Genomic DNA, 25,846 nt, shown 5'->3' with positions numbered 1-25,846 from the left:
TAATTGTGAACATCTGACGGTATTTACTTCTTTTAATTCAATTTACCAGAACATTACAAAAGTCAAAGAGGGCTACATTATGTCGTAAAAACCAAACTAACATGCTTAAAAGGTCATCAAAAATGCATTACAACAATCTGCGTGTGTTATCTTAGGTCAGTTTGGTGTGGGTTGAAAGTTTTTCTGCCGTGTCTCTCCTTGGAAACCGAATGTCCTTACCACGTTGCCATGATGTCAGCGATGTTGCCATGACAACGGCAATATGGGTTCAAATTTGTGAGATATAAGAAAGACCACAATGCAGAATTGATGAGAGTCATTTACAGGACAGCATGAATACAACAACACATACTACCTTACAGCTTGCATCAAATGCTTGTTTCTGACAGTCTGTTTTAAGGAGCTTACTGGTCATTACTGGGATTCGGGAATATTTCAGTCCCCCAGACTTTTTAAAGTGGTGGTTCACCAAAGTGAAATGTTAAAAGCTTTTCACAATACTTTGGTATGCCCATTATAATGAATAATGAAAATATTATTGCATTTAAATAACTTTTATCATAAAATAATGTATTATTTCTGTTGTACACTAAGCATTTTGTTACGTCCCTGAAGCACTGAATTTGTACTTAGAAAATATTTAACAAAATGTGCACAGTGTCTGTAATGTTTTGGCGATGTTGTAAGTATTTATGCGTGTTACTTTCTTATGAAAAAATATATAGTCTGAACTTAACCCTGTCACTCCAACCATTCTCCGCCTATAATAATTTAGACTACACCCATATTTGACATCTTCAGTTCTCTTTAACATGGTAAGTAATATCATAGTTTTTATTCATATTTTTGAGGTGTATTATAGTCAGAGAGGGTACTGTCAAGCTTAATTAAACCCCATCACATAAAATTTAGATGGAAAATTAATATTTTTCAAAATTTTATTTGAACCCATAAGTATATACAATGTACTTATTTCACTGCTGCCATATATGGCCTACTCTCTTACACTACACGAGGAGCAGTGGCCATTTTGTGCAATAAACCTCACCCGTCACACTCAACCCCATCACATATCTGTATATTTCTCATTGTTTTGGGGTTAAAAATTTGTGACTGGGTTGAATTTTTCACTTAATTTATGCACTAAAGCATATACATGTATAATAGTCATGGTTTCAGTAAAGACATGCCAACCAAAATCACAAAACTCAATTTTGTTATAAATAGAATATTTGATGTAATGTGTCCAATTAAACATTGATAAGCATCCTATGTCAGAAATGGCACCCACATCAGCAGCAGAAAGACTGTTTTGCAAGCAGATATACTGACCCAGAAAGAAGGGCACAATATGAGAGAGAGAGAATATATATTTTGATCCACTTCAAATGTTGACTACTGTATATTTATATACAGTAGTCAACTATATATAAATTGAAGGCAATTGTCTCCCTTCAAACCTGTTACAGTGTTCAACCCCATCTCACATTTTCAACTATTCTTTAGACAGACAGACAGACAGACAGATAAAATAGGGAAGACAATTAAAAAATTAGGCATTTCTTGCAGATTACCACCTGACATGTTAAGGACTAACTCAAAATTGTGGTTCTAGTTAATCATCTAAATTGAAAACCATTCTTACAAATTTTTTTTTTTTACTTTTTTCCTATAAAAATGTGAAAATTATCATAAATGTTACTTTTGTAGTTATTAAATTGCTATGAGGGACACATGAGCAGTAGGTTTTGTGCAAAATCATTTTAAAGGTTTTACAGGTGCCTAATGATGTGGTGTATTTAGAAAATTAAATATATATGTAGTTTAAAAAAATAAATAAAATCCAGGATGAAATAGAACAGAATTCTAGGAATGACCCTTATATTGGCGACATTCACACTGATGCTAAATTCAGTTGTCAGTTCACATTTTAGTGTTTAATCCTGTTCTGCACATACACACTGCAGTAATTTACGGAAGTAACAACCACATTCTACAATCAAATTAACTCCCGAAAAATGAAGATAGTGACAAAACACGACACCTCCATTAACTGTGCTTTAGTTAAAATTGCTAAACACAATGAGTCACTTTTATCACTGTTATATTTCTTTGGTCAGAATAGTGGATACCAAACATGTGAGACACCAGAACACTGCAATGGTTACCACAATGTCAATGATTGCATTTTCGGTAGCGAGTCGTATTCCGTGCACATATGGAACGATAATTTAGGGGACTCATTCTCGCATTTAATTGCTGTTGTCACGCCTGAAACTTTACAGTGTGTACGTGGCCATTGAGGCTTATTATAAATGTAGACAGAGGCAGCGTGTGCTGTGACAGTCCTGTTTTGACAGCCTGTCATCACCTGCGCTGAATGGAGCATGTCATGCGGAATGAGTCAACGTGACTCTCCACATGTTAACAAAATAAAAGGCAAGAAACAGAAGTCACAATAAAAGGAACAAAGTGACAGGAGTGCAAGACAGAGCAAGAAGAAGAAACTAAAGGATAGATGATGTAATACTGTATTTGTCAGACAAATGATCCAGCACATGAAAATGAAAGTGTGTGCAAACCATTACAGCAACCATAAAAAAAATGAAAAAAAATCTCAGGGCATTTTCTTATTTAACACAAGTTTGCTCCTGTGAAACACCAGATTCACCTACACATGTTAAAACATACTTACTGTTTTTTTAACTATGAGATGCACTAAAGAGACCTTTGCAAAAATAAAAAATAAATATTTTGCGAGCGCACGAGAAATGTATTACGTACGTACACGTTACAATTTCCGGTTTGTGTATAATAAAACCCATTTCATTTGTGTGTCTATGAAGAAAGCGAGAGTATGGATGCACATGAATTAAGATCCATTTGCTCAAAATTATGAAGAAAACAGAGTATGGATGAGCAAGAATTAATAAAGATATATGCTTTTAAAATTATGAAGAAAATGTGAGTATGGATGCACATTAATTAATAAAGATCTATTTGCTCAAAATGTGGCATTCGTCAGGGCAGTATATATCACAGCCTTGTGTCCGCTTTAAAGCACTCTCTGACAGCCGAGAAACTGCGTCGTGAATGGACTGATGGCGCAATACGGCTGTATGCGTGGTCCTTTTTGTCAAGTTAAAAAAAAAAAAAAAAAAAACACTGATCAGGCATCATATTTCAAGGCCTTATGTCCATTTTAACGAATTTAACTCTGTGGCGGCTAAGAAATCACACCACAAAATGGGCTCAGTGTGGATTGGCATTGGCCTATCTCACGTTTAATGGTTCATGAAAAAGCATTGGTACAGTAAAAAAATTAAAAAATTATCTTTCTTTTTTTTTTTTTTTACTTTGTTTGGACAGTAGGCTATTTATATTGTCCCATATAAAAATATTGGAACTGTAAAATGTACTAAAATTTTATAATTCACAAGATCAAAATTCCTTTTATTAAACCTCTTTGTCGGATTTAAAGCATCCTTACAGGTGGCGGAGAAATGCTTATTTTCTTCATTCAATTTTAACAGCACTTATTGCAAGCAGAGCCATAGACATAGACTTTAGATATAAAGGGAGGCACACATTTAAAAAAAAATGTCAAACGAGTAAGTAGCTGGATTCATCCTTGTACTAGACAAACTGGTGTAACGAAAAAGAAAAAAAAAAAACTAATTTTGAGCAAATACAACTTTATTAATTCATGTGCATCCACACTCTTGTTGACACACAAATTAAATAAATTATAGTATACACCAGGGGTACTCAAGTTCAGAGGCCAAGAGGGCCGCATTTTAACCAAATGAAACGCGAAGGGCCACAAATTAGAACTTGGATCGTAAGACTTTTATTTACTTACAAAGCACTAAATGGTTTAGCCCCCCAGTACCTAAGCGAGCTCTTAATGCATTATAGTCCTTCACGTTTATTGCGATCTCAGAATTCAGGCCAGCTGATAATACCTAGAATATCGAAATCAACTGCAGGCGTTAGATCCTTCTCCTATTTGGCACTTAAACTGTGGAACAACCTTCCTAGTATTGTTCGGGATGCAGACACACTCTGTCAGTTTAAATCTAGACTAAAAACGCATCTCTTTAACCTGGCATACACATAACACATTATATATTTATATTTTCAAATCCATTAAAGGATTGTTAGGCTGCATAAATTAGTTCAGCCGGAACTGGGAACACTTCCTATAACACCAGATGTACTCGTTACATCAGAAAAAGAATGCCATCTACGCTAATATTAGTCTTTCTGTTTATCCCGAGGTTTACCGTAGTCAACCAGATTCGGGGCCGTTTCCAGATGAGACCGAGGACCGGTGCCTTGACATGACCACAACGCAGCCCTGTATCAGCAGAGATCGAGTCGACTAGATCATCCATTGTGAAGACATCATCAACACGACAGCCAGTGCCACAGTTTCCTCAAAATTATAATCACGATTATTAATCATGTTTAATTTTTCAAGAGTAATGAAACTATGGCTATTTTGCAAGTTCTTTACCAACCTACACTTCACCCAAAAGGCCTGTAGGTGGCACAAAGACTTAAATTTAACCAACTATGATAACTTTGTTAGATGGTAAATCAATACAAAACATGGTTTTGGTGAGCGCTTTGTAATATGTATTCACATTAGATTTTAAAGCAACACAATTCATTTGCAATAAGACAAACCAGATTCAAATTGCCCGGCAAATTCGTAAAGCAAAGAAAAATCATTTCTAGCTGATCAACATTATGAAAACTGGTAAAACCTTTAGGAACTTCAAAAGATAAAACACTTCCTATATTTCCAAATTATGTTCATTTTCATAGAGCGGGCCAATATCGTGACGATTATTTAAAATCAATCGAGAGAAGCAGATATCGTTATCGTGACCAAATACAATTAATCGTGCAGCCCTAATTTAATTTATTTTGACTTGACATTTGATATTCAACAGTATCCATGACATTTATTCAACAGTGCTTTTGATCTGCCTGCATTGACACTATTCTTTAAAAGGAAAAATTATATACCAATTATCAATGTAAAGCTGCTTTGACACAATCTGCATTGTAAAAAGCACTATATAAATAAGGGTGACTTATTTATGACTTATTTTATTTAGGCCTACTTAAGACAATATTTGTAGTTTTACTGTTTATTTACTAAAAGTGCAGTTTATTATCTAGCTAAGTCTTAATAATATGGTGTCCTTTTTAAAGTGTCACTTAACATGATAAATGGCATTTAAAAAAAAATGATTAATAGCTTGTCTTGCTGTATTCTTAATGTACAAATGCATTTGCAAAAACAAGAACTGATGAAAAGAAATCCTTATTCATTTGAAATGTCTGCATTGTTTTCACAAGAAATTTAAGGTCTGGCTGTTGTTCACTGGCTGATGAGAGTTTGTCCGTAAGACGAAAACATTGCACCTTTTTAACACTTTTTATAGCACCTATTTATACTCAGAGAATAAACATTTTATTATTTGTATTATTATTATTACCTACCTTTTAATTTGGTCAGAATCCAAAAATCTTTTTTTTTCTTCTTTTTTAAAAATGATAAATAAGATATTCTTTGTGAGCTCAATGATGTGATGACAGATCTGTCATCACATCACACAAGCTCCTTGCTTTCTGTTTATAACACATTGACATTAAGAATAAAAGGTTTGTTTTTCATGATGCAAAGTTTGAGGAATGTCAACTGCATTTCATCATGGAAAAATAAGGTTACTTTGTTTTTTACTTGTGCGCACAGTCTCGAGCCTTTGATGGCGTTCACGAACACAAGTGCTCAACACATGCGCACTAGAGAGATTCATGCTTGTCTAGTCTTTTTCGCTCAAATAGTTACAATAAAATGTCTTTGTACTTGTTTAAAATTAGAGTTGCTGGTATCTTTTAATCCCCTCAAACGAGCGCTCTCGGTCGGCTATTGTGTTTGTTGTTACTCTTGTTCTGTCTTATCTGTTTGTGTTCAGACTGAAACAACAGCCCGTTTCAGTGCTGACACCTTGTGGACAAACTAAATTAGTGCAAAAACTATGTGCCTTCAGTTTACACTACGTACACTATACGCGTTCTCTGCTTTTGATTACAGCGTCACGCGCACTGCATGCCTATTCTAGTGTACGTGTAAAAAAAAAAAAAAAAAAAAAGCAATATTCACACTAATTTTGGACGCAAATTATAATAAAAATACAAATTTAATGCTGACGGGCCGAATGCGGCCCGGGAGCCGCATGTCGAGTACCCCTGGTATACACAAACCGGAAATTGTAACACGTGTGAATTTTTTTTTTTTTTTGCAAAGGTCTCTTTAGGGGTTCCGTAGAGATGTATTTTCTTTCCAGCCATTTATTTATTTATTTTTTTTTTTTTGAGTTTCTCTCATGTTAGGTTCTGTGAGATCAAACATCTATTTGACAATTATTGTGAGAAAAGGTAACTAATGCATTAATTTCTATAAAATGTTGCAATAAGTTACTTAGGAATAATATAATAAAGTAACCACATTTAATAAAGGTATACCGTAGATTTTAAAAATAAATAAATATTGATATACTTAAAATACTACACTGGTTGACACTCCAACACAATAGGTGGCGCCCATGGTATCGCACCTTAACGCTTGTTGCCGAAAAAAAAAAAAAAAAAAAAGTAGTTGGAACAGTTACGTTCACCTAAAAAATGTTTATAATTGGACTGATGGCTCAATCAGACATTTAATTCAAATTAAATTTGGATTGGACTGTGGTGGTGTAGACATGTATGTGCATGTATGTTTATTTATGCGTCACATCTTATGAACTGGTCAGTGGAGGACACTGCACATTTAAAAAATTATTTGTAGGCAAATACACGTCAGCTTACTTTTTAGATGTCATCAATGCAAAAACGACAATTATACTCACAGTGACATTATTGCGCTGGCTTTCTCTAGTTCTGAAAATGATGACTGCGCACTGCGGAATACATGTAATGCACATTTAAGCTAAACAGTTTGGATTCATGCCAACAGATGGAAATTAGTGCATGTATACCTGTTGTGTAGCTACAACTGCCTCACAAAATCATGTCCAAGGAGATGGACGAAAGCAAAACACTCGACCCTCTACCGAGAAAAAAAAAAAAAAAAAAAAAAAAAAAAAAAATAGTTCACAAGCGTGGGAGTTTATTGAATTCCGCAAAAAAATATGGGGTGTTAGAAACTCCAGTCTGCAGGAAGTGTCGATCAACAGTATGTTCTTTTTGTATGCTTTTGTACAGTTACGGTTACAAACTCTAGAGGAAGCAAAACTTCACGTGGCCTTCAGCATATGCGTCATGCACAGCTTTGACCTCCACATGAAGTGTTAAAGATAGCATCACAAAAGACAGTTTTACAAGGTTGCTAGGAAACAATAAGTAAACAAAGTAAAAGCTGTGAAAGCAAATGAAAATTGCCATGCCTTGGTCAAAAGAGATTTTGTAGCAGAAATATGAGGTGATTTTCATGTAAAATGCAAGACAAATTCTTAGGGGTTTCACAAACTTTCTAGCAGCATTGTAATTGCGATGTTTTCAGTACCTGAGTGTGAATGCCAGTCACCTTGCAGAAGGGCAGGGTAAGGTTGGGTGCACCAGTGCTCGGGACAGTCCTGACAAACTGAGCCTTGGTCCGACTGAGGGACTCGTAACTGCCTGGTCGTGAGCAGCACACGTCCATAATGTGAAAACAGGATTTGACACTGTAAAGAAATAATTCATAACATAAAACATGTTTGTCAAAAGTCTTTTCCTGAAAAAGCCAGAAGGAATGAATCACAAACAAGGTTGAAGAATTAAAAGCCGCTTACTGGTTGCTGTGGGGGAAGTCTAGCAGGTGCTGCATGGTAACAAAAGGATGGCTAAGGGCATCACTTGGGGCAATTCTTTCCTCTGCATCTATCAACAACATCTTCTTCAGCAAACCCACAAACTCTGCACGATCAACTTTCTCTGCCAACAAATCACAGCCTTCCAGATTCATCACTAAATTCACCTGAAAAAAAAAAAAAAAAGGTGACAAAACAACAAATGCTTAGTTACCCACTTAGGTTACTAATATTGAGGCCTGCATAGTAATACACATTAAATTGAACAGTAAGTGACAGTAAAGATGTGATTATTTATACTGCAAATAAATGCTGTTCTTTTGATCTTTCTATTCATCAAAGAATCCTAACACATGGATCACGCTTGATAATAATTAGAAATGTTTCTTAAGTGTCAGTCAGCATATTAGAATGATTTCTGAAGGATCATGTGAAACTGACGATTTGAGTACTGGCCATTAAAAATACAGCTTTGCTATCACAGGAATAAATTACATTATAAAATGTATTAAAATATAAAACATGTTTTTTTTTTTTATTGTAATAGTATTTCACACAAACTCATTGTTTTTGATTAAATAAATGCAGCCTTGGTGAGCACAAGAGACTTCTTTCCAAAAAAAAATAAAATAAAAATCTTATGGACCCCAAATAAATCTTACCAATAGTATTTCATGACTTAAATCTTCCAACTAGTTCCAACTGAACTAGTTTCAAAAAAATATTTTTATTTTAGGAAAAATTTCACCTAAACCATTTCACAGATTTGACTTACATAAAGCTTAGAACAAATTCTGTGTGGTCCTACTGAATAAAATAGAGGATTGACACACATTTACTGTCATTAGTGAATTGAAATGTGCAGGTAAATAACATTTGCTGCCTGCTGGGAAATAGACATGATTTGTTCATGTTACACTTTTGCACAGCACAAAATTACTTTTCTATTTGCATTTGTAAAGTAACTACAGTTCTCCTTGATGTCCAACGATACGTACATGCGCTATGTCATCCAAACAGCTGAAGATGTACTTCCTTGCTTCTTTTGATTTCAGCCCCGTCTCTGTCTCGTGCTCTTCTGTGGACTGAAACAAATGTATATTAAAGAAACAAAATCAAATAAACCCTTTTTACTTTAATACATATCCCTGGTCTTAGAATGCATTATTCATTATTGTGCACAAACATTTGTTTTCATAGTCTTTCTTTAAAATGTAATAATGGATGCATTTCAAGAAGAAATGTCCAGCTGATAACACACAATAAAATCCAAAGATACAAATTTTTGAGGGAAAAACACAAAACAAAACAACAAAAAAACAAACAAACAAAATGAAAAAAGTTTTATTAGATATATAAAATACAGTGCTCTCCACTAATATTGGCACCCTTGGTAAATTTGAGTAAATTTGGCTTTGAAAATAAATCTGCATTGTTTATCCTTTTGATCTTTCATAAAAAACAAAACAAACAAACAAAAAAAAAAACAATCTAATCTCTCATTTAAGTAAAACAATTGAAATTGGGGAAAAGCTCATTATGAAATAAATGTTTTTTGTTGTTTTTTTCCTCTAGTTCACATTGGTCACAATTATTGGCACCTGATTATTGCCAAGATAACAGATCTGAGTCTTCACCTATAATGCCTGATGAGTTTGGAGAACACCTGACAAGAAATCAGAGACCATTCCTTTATGCAGAATCTCTCCAGATCCTTCAGATTCAGAATCTCTCCAATCTCCCCAGCTCCATGTTGGTGTTTCTTCTCTTCAGTTCACTCCACTCATTTTCTTTAGGGTTCAGGTCAGGGGACTGACAGAAGCCATGACAGAAGCTTCATTTTGTGCTCAGTGACACATTTTTGTGTTGGTTTTAATGTTTGTTTTGGATCATTGTCCTCATGGAAGATCCAACCACGGCCCATTATAAGATTTCAAGCAGAAGCGATCAGGTTTTGATTTATCATCTGTTGGTGTTTGATAGAATCCATGATACCATGTATCTAAACAAGATGTCCAGGACCTCCAGCAGAAAAATAGGCCCACAACATTAAAGATCCAGCAGTATATTTAACCTCGGGCATGGGGTACTTTTTGTCCCTGTGTGCACCAAATCTGGTGGGTTTGCAAATCTGGTGTTTTTTTTTTTTTTTTTGAGTTTCATCTGACCATAGAACCAGGTCCCTTTTGAAATTCCAGTTGTGTCTGACAACTGAATATGCTGGAGATTTTGTAAAGCTCAACAATCTTTTGCTACACATCAGAACTGCAATATTTGGTTTTACCCATTTTGATGAATGATTAAGGGTATTTGGCCTTTGTGTTTCTTCATGTTTGCACTCCTGTGGAACAGGAAGTTATGGCTGGACAATTTCATGTTCATGATCACCCTGGTGTGCTAAATAATGTAAATATGAATGGGAATACACTTCAGAGATATTTTACTCATAAGAATTTCTAGGGGTGCCAATAATTGTGGCCAATATGTATTAGAGAAAAACATTTATTTCATAATGAGAGTTTCCCCCCACTTTCAATTGTTTTACTTTGATGAAAGGTTAGAATTTTGTGGATTTTTTGAATAAAGATCAGAAGGATTAACAATGCAGATTTATTTTCACAGCCGCCTTTGCTCATATTTACTAAGGGTGCCAATATTTGTGTAGGGCACTGTACTTCCATGACATATACTTAAATTTGTAATATATCGTTACAATTTAAATTATACATCATAATACATAGCTTGATATATTTAAAGGATTAGTTAACTTCAGAAATCGTATTCCCTGATACTTTACTCAACCCCATGTCATCCAAGATGTTTATGTCTTTCTTTCTTCAGTCGAAAAGAAATTACGGTTTGAGGAAAACATTTCCAGCACTTTAACAGCTACCAATGGGTTAAAGGTCCAAACTGCAGTTTAAATGCAGCTTCAAAGGGTTCTACAAGATCCCAGCCAATAAATAAGGGTCTTATCTAGCGATATAATCATTAATCTTAATCCAGCAATATAGTCATTAATCTTAATCCACCTTTCCAATGTATCACGTAGTGTGTGGCACATCGCATAGCAGTGCAAAATGAGCATTTGTGGTTAAAAATTATATACATTTTTATTTTATTTTTTTTTAAATGACTAATTGTGTTACTATATAAGATCCTTATTCCTCATCTGGGATCTTATAGAACCTGTAGAAGCTGCACTGAAACTGCAATTTGGACCTTCAACCCATTGATAGCCGTTGAAGTCCACTATATGGAGAAGAATCCTGGAATGTTTTCCTCAAAAAACAATTTCTTTTTGGCTGAAGAAAGACAAACATCTTGGATGACATGGGGGTGAGTAAATTATCAGGAAATTTTAATTCTGAAGTGAACTAATACTTTAAGTCAAAATACTTTCTGGTCATTATCTCCGAAACAATTTTCCATACATGATGACATAATCAAGGCCATGTGGGTGGGTAAAAATAATAACCATTAAGGTAACAGCTAACTTTTCAGAATCCAATCAAATCCTGATAGAAGTCTAGCCTGAATATTAGGTCACATATTCAAACTGTTGAGAATCCAGTTTCATGTTATCTCTTCAGCATGCATATATCATTAGTGAACATGATAAAGATGTTCTGTGTGGGTAGTGTGTGTGCGCGTGTCATAGTTCTTGATCTCACTTTAAGTCTCCAGCCTGCATACGGTGAGTCTGACTCCCGGCAAAAGAATCGAGACGTCTTCGTCCCCACATTTAACAGATGCTCTCCTGGCAGACCCTGCGTCTGAGAAATGTAGCGAATCTGAGGGGAGACAGATGGGAAAGAGTGAAACAGAGCTAGCTGAACTCAATCATTTGTTAATGTTTTAACACAGTCCAATGTAAATGGATATGTCAACAAAAGACCGTCAGATGCCTAGAAACAGCATGTGTTCTCAATAACACGTTCAGTATGCAGCACGTGTTTTGAAAAACAGAATTGGGGCGATTTATGGAATCATGCTTGTGTGAAACCTATAGGAGGGGGTGTGTGGCCGTCTCGTGTGTGTTCTTACGTCAACAGCACTGTGGTGCGAAAGAAAGAACTATTAGATGTTCAGTGTCACATGGGGACTGCAGAGGTGCAAGTGCTGCGGTGGTACATCTTAAAATCAGATTACATGACCCTTTGACCTCTCAACCCAGACTGGGCCAGCATGCTGAGATACCTTGGCAAGAAAAAAAAACCCAACAAATGTATTTTGTTCTAAACAGCCCATCATGCAGGAAAACTTTAGAGAAGGATGAACTGATCCAAAGAAATTCAACAATAAAAGTTGAGAACATTTGCACCAAATCAGCCTGGCATTTTTATGTTTTAAGGCTGTGACACACCAAGTCAGCCGTCGGTCAATGTCAGGCCATTGTTGAGTGTCTGTCAGCTCAGTTTTTGCACCGTTGGCACTTGTCAAACCCTGATGTAGGCTTTTTGTCCATTTGAGCTGTTTAGCAAACCAGTGCATAAGAAAAAAAAGGTTTGTTTATTGACGTATTTACAATGTACTTACTCAAATAAGTACGGAGTAATATTAATTAACTACATGCATTTACTATGGAGTTACGGTTAGGTTTAGTTACTTGTAATTATGCATGTTATTACTATAGTAAGTACATGCAGTAATGTGTAACTACGTCATCTTAAAATTAAGTTACCGAAGAAAAAAAAAAAAACTAAAGTGATGAAAACAATCAAACAATCATGATTCATATTCAAAATGGTAAGCAAGCGCTGCTTTGTTTGATTGTATTTCCGCAGTCGTAGTTCTGGTTTTACTTTTTTTGAATGACGAATATAAACTACTATAACCTGCTGATATAGCTAGTTATTTTCTCTCACTCAGGCACAGAACATATCCGAATTGGTTGTTGGCTGTAGTCTTTGTCGTGTGTTCAAGCACAATTTTCTGGCCCAGAGAAAGACGACCTCACAACTTTTGTAGTTCTTTGATACCGATTTGGCGCGTCACACCACTTAGACTGCAACTTCACACTTAAAAGTGTAGTCTAGCCAATAATGAAAATTCTGTAATCATTTACTAACATCTTTCTTCAGTGAGGCATAAAATATCCCCACACCCCTAGATATGGTATGCACCAAAATCTCAAATTCCCATCTGTGGCAGATTATGAATGCAGAAGTGAAATTTATGTTTGTGAGTTATGGTGTTGTGGCAGATTTTCAATTAATAACGACTTTAACTTCAATCTGTTCCTCACACACAAGTTATGTTTTCCTTCAGAAGACTTTAAATAGAATCATGTGGATTCATTTTATGATACTTTATTCTTTTGGAGGTTGACAACTCCTGGTCACTACATGCTTTCGTTTTAGGATAAATAACAGTATACACTTTCTGCTAAACTTTTTGTTTCACAAAAAGTCATATGAGTAAATGACTAATTTTTGGGTGCACTGTACCTTTAAGAAAGTTAACAGTCACTACTATTAGACACTCTTTGCACACACACATAAAGCAGCACACACATAGACATCATAATCCTGAGCTTGAAGACTAAATAAACAGTCCATGCGGAAAACAGATGAAGAAAATTGTAAATTTCCCAGCTGCTGTTCAGACGTGAACTCATGTGAAAAAGGAAGAAAAATTTCTGGGTGATGAAATGAAGGGCTAGATATGGGAATAAATGAGGACATTTGGAGAGGAAGTCAACATAAGGACAACACAATGTTGATATGACTGGGGGAAAACAAGTCTTGGATCAGCACAGAGGACAGGAAGTAAGAAGATAAATTGTTTAACACTGCTATGCAAGATCTGGTAAGACAGTTGACAAATCTAATGACACATCTAAGACACCACACATAGCATATCAGCCCATAATGACGAATAAAGAAATTCCAGTTGTGGTAATATCTTTCAGTGGTTTGGGTTATAAGTTGTTTCCAGCTTCAGCACAGCTGACTTCCAGTATATGTAATCCATCTTTCCATCCATCCATTCTCCTGCCGCTTATCTGGAACCGGGTCGAGGTGGCAGCAGGCTAAATATACGTGCTCACATGTCCTTTTCACCGACAATTTCCTCCAGCTCCTACTGAGGGTTCTCAAGGCATTCCCAGACCAGCTGGGAGATATAGTCCCTCCAGCATGTACTGGGTCTCTTCCCAATTGGACATGTGAGGAACATCTCAAACGAAAGGCGTTTGAGAGCCACCCAGACCAGATGGCTGAGCTACCTCAACTAGATCTTTTTGATGCTATGGGTGATACAAGTAAAAGTATAAAGTATAGAAGTATAAAATTATGTTTCCAAATTTTGGTGATACTTGTTACAAAAGCAAATTTATAATTTAAAGTGACTAAGGAACATTTAAGCTTCAGCACTATTTTTTAGGTCAGTCTAATTTGTGACATTGACCCTGTTGACAAATGAACATTGACAAAAGGTCAGATTTTGCTTCCATTGCCAAACCTTCCATTGAAGCACGGGTTGCTCTTTGGAACATTCTCAAATAAACAAATAATGCTAAATAGCATGATCATCAGGTTTTGTCAATGCTGTCTGTCTGTCTGTGGCAAATCTCTAACACAGGAGTAACAGCAATGAAAGCTGTAACTTTTGGCTTCCTAGCTGAATTTCTCATGGTAACCTTTTTAATTACAGTAAAAGTTAGTATAAGAAGACATACCCAACCCTCGGGTCAGATTATTATTGTTATTCTTTCATTGCCATTTAAATCATGCATAACATTTTAATTCATTTTAAAAAAAGATGTTATCAGCCAACTGGCTAGTAAGTCAGTTTTATTTTTACACACATTTGGCACTTGGTGAGTGCTAATTCTGCACCCTATGTTTGTGTTCTGGGTGTTTCAGCTTCTACGAGTCACAGCTTTATTTTCAAACAGGGATGTATCACTTTGGTACTCTAAGAATATGCCTGCATGTTCAAGCCTGCACCCAGGGCCGCAGTCTAACATACATTTTTTTCTACATTTAAGAGGTCTAATAGCCACTTGCTATAACACAGCGGCAGTGTCAAACGAAAGGCTCCACATGCCTGTGAGATGAGGCCCTACGATTGGTGCCATAAGGGGGCGTTCATTTTTGCTATAATTATCTTTTGCTGTGTGAGATTAAATTGAACACCCCAGTGAAGGAGGCGCGTGGATTAGGAGTATGATACCACAAGCCATTTTAGTCCCTAGACTGGAATCATACCTTAGGCAGTTAGGTGATACGCCACATGTATAATTGTTAGAGATGATGTGGCGAAAGTCTTGTTAAACATATTTCATGTGTTCTTGAATTGCTATCCTGTGGCAGTAACAAGCCCTCAGTTACTCAAGGGGGTGATAGTGTCAGTGTCAAATGTCAGGTATCTAGTTATAAACAATTTTTTTTTTTTTTAACTTTCCAGCAAAGGTCACTTTCTAACTGTTGCTCTGTCATAACAGTAGTTCACTTGAAAGAGAAAACTGCCTATGAAAGATGATGGTTTATGTCAACACAGCTACCAAAACTGAGTACTTTCATTTCATTATGAATCACTGTCCAGCATATACGCTACACGCAAAATCTATGAATGCATTGATCCAAGAATTTAAAGTATTTTTATGAGAAAATGTTTGAGTAAAATCTTGAAAGATTTTGGCAGATGTTATTTATTGATAATTAAACTAAAATACTGACTAATCTTAAACTAATCTAAAATATTGAGACTATTAAAATAATCGTTAGTTAATTTAAATTTCAGTCTGTTCCTCACACAAAGCGACTGTATTACATCAAAAGTCAAATTAATATAAATATAGTTCACTTTGATAGCTTGTCAGTATCTTGTTTCAAAAAAAAAAAAAAAAAAAAAAAAAAACAGCAAATGGGTTTTGATTTCTTTCTGTACAGAAAAACCCTAATAAACATAAGAACTCCATCCTCCAGTTTGGAGATCAGGGGCTGTATTCACAAAACATTTTATCTTATCACTAAGAATTCTCCTAAATAGCGGTAAAAGTTTTCTCTTAGAATCTATTTACACAGCTGCAGAGACAGACTTTTACTAAGGAATAGAGAGAAGTCTTAAGCTAAGAGTAAGGGTTGGGTTGACCTCGTTGCTATGGATGATGTCAACACGCTTACTAACTGTCCACAGTGATTGGCTGAAAGGGGAGGGTTCTCTGTTTGATTTATTCAAAGAAATATTGTAGAACGAGGTATCACATTGCCATATCCAAATAAAGATTTTAAAACAAAAATGTTGTCATATTCAAATAAAGGATAAGGATAAATTAGCACAGTACCAGTACGAGTGATTGTGTGTGTGAATTAGTCATACTGTCTCTCTATTAATTGTGAGGCTGTGGGTTGAAAATAATTCCTTCAAAAGTAGAAAAATATATGCTATAATAAGTTTTGAGTTTCTAAGCTACTTTAGTGAGAAATCACAGGACAGCGCTGACAACTAGTTTCTGCGTTCCTCTCTGTGCGCGCGATCTTCTCGTTTTGCGGAGCTAACCTTACTGTTTGTATGAATGTTCGTGCCAGCGCAGTAGCTCGATATAATAATACACATCTGATCGTCTAATCCCTTGAATGTCCAAACCATAAAACAAATACAACTGACAAAGTTTAGTGAAGACGCAAGGCTCACCGCTCGTGCGCCATCACTATGTTGAACCGGCGTTGAGTCATGTGGCTACACATGCGGTAGTAGGTTTTTAAGGGGGAAGTATTAATAGAATTAAAAAAACGAAATAACCGACATGGGATAATTACGTCAGTTAGAAGTTCCGAATTTCGGTTTTGATTACTTTTCGATTAATCGTCCAGCCCTACTGAGAGGATAGGACATTATATTCAACTTGACCGCAATGTTTTACTCTCCATCATTCAATGCATATTGCCTGTACATACATGAACCTTTATGTTATGTTATCACAGATTAAAACCTATAAATCCAAATGTTTATTGCATTTTTGAAGAAAAGACTCAGTACTCAAGGCTCTATCGCCTATTGCCTCGATGATGTACAGTGTCTTTGGGTGGATTGCTAAGGCAGATTGCCAGCAACATTGTTTGTGATTTGGTTTTAGTAGCTTTTACTACAAACTTTTCACAGGATTAGGAGCTATTTTTTGTGCTGAAATCCTTTTGTGAAATAATCCTATAGCAAAGTCCTAAATTTAGGAATGACACGCCCATTACTTCTAGGAGTTTCAATGAGTTTCTCCTAAATCAGCAAGTTGGGAGCTACTTTTAGCCTTGAAGGGATAGTTCACCCAAAAATGAGAATGATCCCATGATTTACTCACCCTCAAGCCATCCCAGATGACTATCTTCTTTCAGACTAACACAATCAGATATATTTAAAAAAATATCCTTAGTCCTCCAAGGTTTATAATGGTTGTGAATGGCTGGTCAAATTTTGAAGAAAAAAAAAAAAAAAAAAAAACATCTATCCACAAATAAATGAATTCATACAACTCCAGGGGGTTAATAAAGGCCTTCAGAAGTGAATTAATGCATTTGTGTGAAACAAATATAGTTATTTAAAACGTCCTGGCAGACGACCGTACGCATACTGTGCACGTCGATTTGGGTGGAAGAGCAACCTCTGACCCCACGCAATGATGAACGCGGAGGAGAGAGTAAAACAAAACACCGGTCACAAATTAGAAGTCTAAAATAAGAAATTTTAAAAGAGAAATGTTGGAGGATTTCGATATAAGAGAAGAGGAGCTTGAGTTTGTTGCACAGCCCTATTTATTTAAACTGTGAGAGGCGTCTAACCCACCAAATGAGTAACCCGTGACGGGTTACTCATTTGGTGCAAGTCGACTTACGCATTCTGTGTACGGTCGACCGCTGGAAGCTGGAAGATCGTTATTTTACTTTATAAAGTTTTAAATAAGGATTTAATGCATTCGATGCATTTTTTGTCTTCAAAATTTGACCAGCCATTCACAACCAATATAAACCTTGGATGACTAAGGATATTTTTTAAATATACAGTACAGTCCAAAAGTTTGGAACCACTAAGATTTTTAATGTTTTTAAAAGAAGTTTTGTCTGCTCACCAAGGCTACATTTATTGAATTAAAAATACAGTAAAAAACAGTAATATTGTGAAATATTATTACAATTTAAAATAACTGTTTTCTATTTGAATATATTTCACAAAGTAATTTATTCCTGTGATGGCAAAGCTGAATTTTCAGCATCATTACTCCAGTCTTCAGTGTCACATGATCCTTCAGAAATCATTCTAATATGCTGATTTGCTGCTCAAGAAACATTTAATGTGTACAATTGTACAAAATATTTGTGTACAATATTTTTTTTTTTTCAGGATTATTTGATGAAGTTCAAAAGAACAGTGTTTATCTGAAATCTAATCTTTTGTAACATTATAAATGTCTTTACTGCCACTTTTGATTGATTTAATGCATCCTTGCTGAATAAAAGTATTCATTTCTTTCATTTCTTTAAAAAAAAAAAAAAAAAAAAAATTCTTACTGACCCCAAAATTGCTACAGAAGCTTTGTATTTCAGATAAATGCTGTTCTTTTGAACTTTCTATTCATCAAGAAATCCTGAAAAAAAAAAAAAGTACACAACTGTTTTCAACATTGAAAATAATCATAAATGTTTATTGAGCAGCAAATCAGCATATTACAATGATTTCTGAAGGATCATGTGACACTGAAGACTGGAGTAACGATGCTGAAAATTCAGCTTTGCATCACAGGAATAAATAACTGTGTACTATTTAAATATATTTGACAAAGTAATTTTAAATTGTAATAATATTTCACAATATTACTGTTTTTTACTGTATTTTTAATTAAATAAATGTAGCCTTGCTGAGCAGACGAAACTTCTTTTAAAAACATTAAAAATCTTAGTGGTTCCAAACTTTTGGACTGTACTGTATCTCTGATTGTGTTCGTCTGAAAGAAGATAGTCATATACACCTAGGATGGCTTGAGGGTGAGTAAATCATGGGATAATTTTCATTTTTGGAGAACTATTCCCCAGAAAAATAATTTGGCCCCAGAAAAATAAAGTACTACAAATGGAGCTAGAGACATTGAGCAGTGGAATCTGACATCAGGAATGGGTACATTCTGATCCGCCATTCCAGAAAAAAAACGTTCTGACTTTTCTTCTCGCATGTGTTATTGAGTTAATGCTAGAGTGTTGTGATAGTGGAGATGAACTATGCTCAGCAGACCAAATTCTCATGGGCTTAAAAGGTCTTCCTGGCATAATACAGGGTTATATATGGGGCATGTAGCTTTAAGACTGACTGAAGCTCATGGCACCCGCTGGCATCTTGAGATCCATAACCCAGCTGCATTAACAGCCTGGCCAAGAGGAGGAGGAAAACCCATCAAACCCTCAGCTACTGCAGTCAACTGCTGTGTCAAGTCAGGAGCTGCTGGGGCTCTCCTTTCCAAACCCTCCCCAGAAACAGTGTTCTAATCTGGGCTTGTTCCGGCGTATCAATCACGTATGCAGACACACAGAGACTTGGTAATGCCCCTCCTCTCAGTTTCACCCCAGGGCATTCAGGGGCCCAGCAGCAGGAGGAGTAGGGCCCGAAAACTAGAAAACACTCAGATCATAAACCATGCACACTCAGACAGAAGCAGCAGGAGCGCACACAAAAAACACCCACATGCTGACACTTGTACGCCAACACAGCCGCTAAGAAGCGGCCGTGAAAATTCTTCTGGAGATTGTTTGGGCATGACAGCACATACCACGGCTCTGTGCTAAATAGATTACGTCAAGAGAAGGAGAAATATGGAGAACTCCTGATCAAGAAGAGACATTCAGTGAATGTGTGTGTGTGTGTGTGTGTGTGTGTGTGTGTGTGTGTGTGTGTGTGTGTGTGTGTGTGTGTGTGTGTGTGTGTGTGTGTGAGTGAGTGAGTGAGTGAGTGAGTGAGTGAGTGAGTGAGTGAGTGAGTGAGTGAGTGAGTGAGTGAGTGAGTTAGTGAGTTAGTGAGTTAGTGAGTGAGTGAGTGAGTGAGTGAGTTAGTGAGTGAGTATCAAAGAGACTATAAAACAAGATTTGAAACCGAGAAAGAGACATATGGCCCAATCTCATGAAGCCATGTCTAGGATACATTTCACCCAAAATTAGAAGAAAAACTTTGCAATCATAATATGCAAATAATATTTTGCACAAAGCACACAAAGGTTACAATTACAGTTGTACCAATGGCTTAAAACAGTATGACAAATACATCAAATTTCATTTTGGGGTGAAGTATGTGGCAGGTTCTGGTTCTAGGCAGGTTTCATGAGATTTGTTTAGACAGGAGAAGAGAGATACTGAAAGAAAGGTGGATGGAAGAGGGAAGAGGTGTTTTAGAAAAATTACCTGGTCAAACTCGAGGGCTCCTGGGTAGAGGGGCCAGCCCAAGAAGAGCTCAGCAATCACACATCCCAGCGACCACATGTCTATGGCTTCACAAAAAGGCAGGCCAAGAATGATCTCCGGAGCCCTGAAGATGACAAACACCAATATGAGCAACATAACACACACACACACACACACACACACACACACACACACACACACAATTATTGTTTATGCATCAGTAAATCAAGCCAGTCACTAAATGGTCAACTTCACATTGTTTCTCTTAGCATGAAAATAATCAGTTATGTAAATTGTGATTAAATTATATAGAGAAAGCAAATAATATAATAGCTTTATAATAGTTATATAATAAAATAATATAATTTATAATATAATAGCTTTATAATAGCTGCCATCAATCACACAGCGCAAATTTGAGTTCTGAAATCTCGCCAAAACTCCCATTATAATCAATGATGCTGTCTACACTTTGCAATGCAACTTTTATTTACACCGTGTTAACATTGTCATTTATGACGAAAGCATTTGTGAGAGTGCAGAAATCGAGCAGCAATGACGAGATCACTGCATTCATGCACTCAACAGACATGTCTGTCATCGGCTAAAATGCTCATCGCTGCAACCTTTCATGCGACGGGATTGGATCTAAATATAATGCTGTAATCAACACCTTTCATGATTTGTTAATCTCAACAGCTGTAATAGTACAAATGTAGTAAAATATTTAGAGAGTGTTCCACATGTAATACTTATTTCATATGCAAAGATGTTAGCAGTTGGCGTTTACACTGAAGTCTCACAGCAGACGCCCTTTTCAACAGAGCGTTCAAATCAGAGGGCTAAAATCAGAGTAGAAATTTAACTTTTTGTGTCTAAATTATTACTTTTTTTATTTTGTAAAAACCATACTAACATTATAAGTGCACCTCAGGAAACATTATAAAATAATGCAATTCATGACCCATTTAAAATGTGATTGGACATACAGTTATGACATTTTGATTAAAAATGAGGAGGTACAAAATAAATTAATTGGTCACAATAAGATCTATAACATGCATTTGCAAAGTATATTACATTTTATATAACCAAACTGAATTGGTTAATTTTACAAATGTACTACAACACTGCAGAAAAAAAAAAAAAAAAAAAAAAAAAAAAAAAAACGTTATAGAACTGCCTGGAAAAGGTTACTCAAGGGCAGTCATGGAATTTAGAACACTTTCCCATTAGTATAGTGGCAAGCCCATTAAACTGATGCGATGTGTGACAGAGGTACATGAACCTATTCGCCACAGACTCATAAGCAGGATAGGAGCTCTCACTACAAATAATATTTTAGCGGAAATTGGCACATCAACTGTAAAAGGCATAATTTAAAATATCAAACGCAGATCAATATTAAATCATTCAAAACACAGTTTTCCTTTATATTGTCCACCCCTGTTAGGGCTGGGTAAAAAATCTTTGAATAAACAAAACATGACACACACACACACACACACACAACACAAAACATACACCTATATATTTAAAAAACATTTTGCTTTTGTAAAGGCACAGGCAATGTAAGTTATTTTAGGGTAGGATTGGTCTCACATGGGTTACCAGGTCAGAGAGCTCTACTTTAAGTGTAGACATGGTGACGCAGGAAGCCCAGTGACTGCTTAGCAACGAATCACCACGGTGATCTCATTGAATGGCATTAAGGTCTCTCCGTGTGAGACCGTGATGCTGCTCCAGTCAGCACTCATCTCAGTAAGTCTATCTGACAGATTACTGTCACTCAGGCTACACAAGGACAAACAATTCTATTATTGAAATATAAGCTCTGTCTCAAAACAGTGATCTGCCATCATAGGCAACATTTTTAGGCATCATAGGTTCATGTATCGTTTTTGCTTACTGGTAAAACCAAGACTTTAGCTTAGCAACATGCTAACATCAATAAATGTATTGTTTAAATTCAACGTGAACCGGATGCTGTGACTGACTTCACTGCAGTATCGTGACGTATTTTACGACTGAAATGTAATACTGAATAATTGCTTCAATATCGTGACGCATTTTCCGACTGAAACTGAATATTGAATGAGAAAAATAGAGGGTGTGGCTTGTTTTTCCTGCTGGGAATTGATTGGATCTAGAAAAGTGAGCATTCCGTTCAGCTTGCTGTCAAAGCTCGCAGCAGACTGACGGTTGGAGAGGACCTTCTACCCAAGTCGTCAAACTGACGTCAGAGACAAAAGGCCATTCTAGAGGGGAAGCTCATTTTTGTTTACAAACAGAGGTGTAAAGTATTTGAGTAAATGTAATTAGTTACTGTATCTTATTAGTTACATTCTCTTTATAGTTGTACTGAGTATCAAACATATTGGCAACTTTTACTCTCTACTTGACTACATTTTTGAACAAGAAAATGTACTTTACTCCACTACATTTGTGATGAGTACTGCAATAACACATTACATTTTTCATGACGCCTAACTTTTTGTGCAACAGTTTGTTTCTGATATAAAGAAGCGATATCACCATCTAAGGGCATTGAAGGTACTATATCTTGTGCGTTTAACCTGTACTCACCCAAACTTGTCAACAATGCTACTTTACGTGAATGCGAGTACATTAGAAGGTAATTGCTGATTGCAGCTGTTTGATTTTTGAGAGCTGGTGATGAGCCTCAAACCAGCATACAGTAGACTGACTATTTAATTTTACTTATTTTTTTTTATTTTTTTTTTTATTTTTTTTATCCACTACATTGACAAGACCGTTTTGAAGGATATTGGTTTACTTATGGCCTTTTTGTGCACTTGAGCCTAACTGAGACTTGAGAGTTTGTAGACGTTTAAAAGGTTGCTGTCGACTTGGATTTATTGCAATATTGAGGTGTTCAGTTTTATTTTGATTATAGAAAATAAACTTGATTTCTCGTCTTACAAATCAATTGTTTCTTATTTTCACTGGCATGTCTCTCAAGACTAGTGGATTTCTGAGCCTACATTCAGCATGAGTAAAATACTTGAGTAAAAATCTTAAGTACTGTTAAAATCAGATACTTTAAGTCGTATTGGAATGTGTTACTTGTAACTTGTAATGGGGTCATTTTCGATGTAAGGTATCTGTACTTTTACTCAAGTATGGTTTTCAGGTACTCTTTACATCTCTGATTAAAGATTACAAAAAGACATTTATTTTTTTTTATTTGTGAAATCAACTTTCACAGATGAACTGTACTATGTATTAACAAAATAAATAGGGTCAATTTTGTTTTTATGCCGACTTTAAGCCTGAAATATACATCAGTTTTGACGTGAATGCTTATTTTATGTACAGCCTATAAATATTTCAACTGTGCAGCACTCTATTTAATAAAATCATAGCTTTTTGAAGTTTAATAATCACATTAGGCTGTATCATGATTCTTGTTTTCCATCCCCAAATTTAAGAACTTTTAAAATGATTAAGTCAATATACCATTTAAGATATAAACCCCCAGTTTCACAGACAGGCTTAGGCTAGTCCTAGACTAAAATGCATGCTTGAGCTGTTTAAACTGCAAAAAAAAAAAAACTTGCACTGACATATCTTAAAATATGTCAGAGCCATTGTTTTGTCTCAAGATGCACACCAGTAATGTTTTATTTTTTTTTCTAGGGTATGTTTATAAAAGCTACTGAAATGCCCTGATTGAACTAAGGCCTAATCCTAGCTTAGTCTAAGCCCTGTCTGTGAAACCGGGCCGTAATACTTTTTATGAACTTAAATTTCTGAAAATTAATTATTTTAGACTTAAGGGCCTGCAGTGACATTTTTTTTTATTTGCTCATGGTCTTAAATATATTTTTACAGTATGCAAACACCTATTTTTAGCTTATTAAGATATGCTTATTGACCAACTAAACAATGTGACCACTCAGTGCACTTTTTTTCTGCACTATTAAAGAATTCGGACTGTGCATGTACAGTGTACATACTGATTATAAAATTTATGTCACATGCACTGCATACGCATAACCCTTGCATTCACAAAAAAAAAAAAAAGAGAAAAAAAAAAAAAGTATAATTTGGTCTTTTCTTTACTTGAATTGCTCTTTGTGTGGTGTGAATGAATAGTGACCGAGGACATAGTTTCAGCATGATCATACATGAGGTTCAATTTCAGTTTGCATGCTGCCTAGGAATGTAGCTGCCTATGTAGCATGGCATCTAACTAAAGTTTGAATTAAAAAGAGTGAACACTTTGTGGGATTCATCACATCTTTACTTTTACTGTATGTGGGGAACAAATGTGCATCAATGTGAGACACGCCTAACTCAAGTTCAAAAAACCCTGCATTAAGCCACCTACTACAAGCTCCCTTACAAACAAAGGAATTCAGAGAGCTTCATGATGTCTCCATGCATAAAGCAGTTCAATCTCCACCAGCCGCTGGATGATGATCCACTGCAGGTCTCATATATCGTCTCTCCCTCATAAACAGGTGAGAGCCAATCTATTAACGGCATCTCCATCCATATATCTGAGCTGTCTTTGAGGGGCGGCACTAAATAATCACGGTAGTGAAAATATCTTCCCAGAGTGATTGCATACAGTAATGAAAACTGGGATGTTTTTGGAGGGTGGGTTGCTCCTCCATGTAGACTCATGGTTCCCAACTTTTTGTTGTTAAAGCCCCTGAAAACCTGAACTGTTACTTTGTTTTTATTCAATAATATTTAAATATTGTATACTGAACTATTTTAGTCTTAATAAATAACATTTCCTGGCTTTTAACTTTTGTGCTTTCCTAGCCAAAGCACAATACTAGGACATGGTGGGTTTTTAATGTTTTTTTGTGATATCTGGCAACCTTTCACATTTAATGAAAAGAACATGTTTGTGTGAAGAAAGATCAGAAGAGAGTCGTAGGAGAGCCCCACAATTATACAGAGTGAAGAGCAGTTATTTGTAATGTCGATGGGTTGGGAGTTATTTAATAAAGTGGTCTGAATTACACACCTTGTAACCGTGTTATTTACTTTGGAAACAAAAGTTATTTTGCAACCATATTTGACCTTAAATCAAGTTTCTGTACACCAGTTGCAAATTCTGACACCCCTAGACCCCAGGTTGGGAATTACTGGTGTAGACAACTGTCTTATGGCTAATAAATATAAAAAATAAAAATAAAGTCTTGAAAGTTGCAGACTCAAATTACCAAGAACAGTAGTTTGAATCCTAGGACCAGCTGGACACTGGGTTCGCATAGGTTTTTAAAATGAAATTCAAGCACTTTCCCAGCACTTTCAAGCAGTCAGTGTTTTTCCCAAGGGTGAGGAAGCTGTTAATAATAAAATATATAATAATTATAATGTACTTAATGAAAATCCTTATTCGTTATTGGCCACATATTGCAGTTTAAATGAACACAATGTGTTCAAATACAGTGTCTAACTGCTGTCTCAACCAACCAATCAGACTCCAAGGTAACAGTCAATATAAACAATTACTAAATTAAACATGAAATGTTTTAAAATTTGAAAATGTGATGAAAAAAAGCAGAAAAGGAAAAAAAAGTGTAATCCTAAAAAGTGCCATTTTTAACTATG

General features: G+C 35.7%; 1 protein-coding gene across 3 annotated transcripts in view; it reads right to left on the bottom strand.

The window, feature by feature from the left end:
• The window catches only part of hipk3b (homeodomain interacting protein kinase 3b), a 59,182-nt gene that overhangs the window by 11,067 nt on the left and 22,269 nt on the right, over positions 1 to 25,846 (bottom strand). For 2 of the 3 annotated variants that reach the window (XM_067389831.1, XM_067389829.1), the window contains exons 3-8: positions 20,252 to 20,375; positions 11,543 to 11,662; positions 8,867 to 8,953; positions 7,851 to 8,035; positions 7,583 to 7,742; positions 6,927 to 6,977 (exon numbers count right to left, since the gene is read on the bottom strand). In XM_067389831.1, coding sequence (XP_067245932.1) covers positions 6,927 to 6,977; positions 7,583 to 7,742; positions 7,851 to 8,035; positions 8,867 to 8,953; positions 11,543 to 11,662; positions 20,252 to 20,375 — 727 coding nt within the window. The remainder of the gene's footprint in view (positions 1 to 6,926; positions 6,978 to 7,582; positions 7,743 to 7,850; positions 8,036 to 8,866; positions 8,954 to 11,542; positions 11,663 to 20,251; positions 20,376 to 25,846) is intronic. The other variant, XM_067389830.1, reaches the window with a different exon arrangement.

The sequence above is a fragment of the Chanodichthys erythropterus genome, chromosome 7, assembly GCF_024489055.1.
Source record: "Chanodichthys erythropterus isolate Z2021 chromosome 7, ASM2448905v1, whole genome shotgun sequence".
Classification (NCBI taxonomy): domain Eukaryota; kingdom Metazoa; phylum Chordata; class Actinopteri; order Cypriniformes; family Xenocyprididae; genus Chanodichthys; species Chanodichthys erythropterus.
The sequence above is the reverse complement of the archived record's forward strand: the minus strand, read 5'-3'. Positions and strand labels throughout refer to the sequence as shown.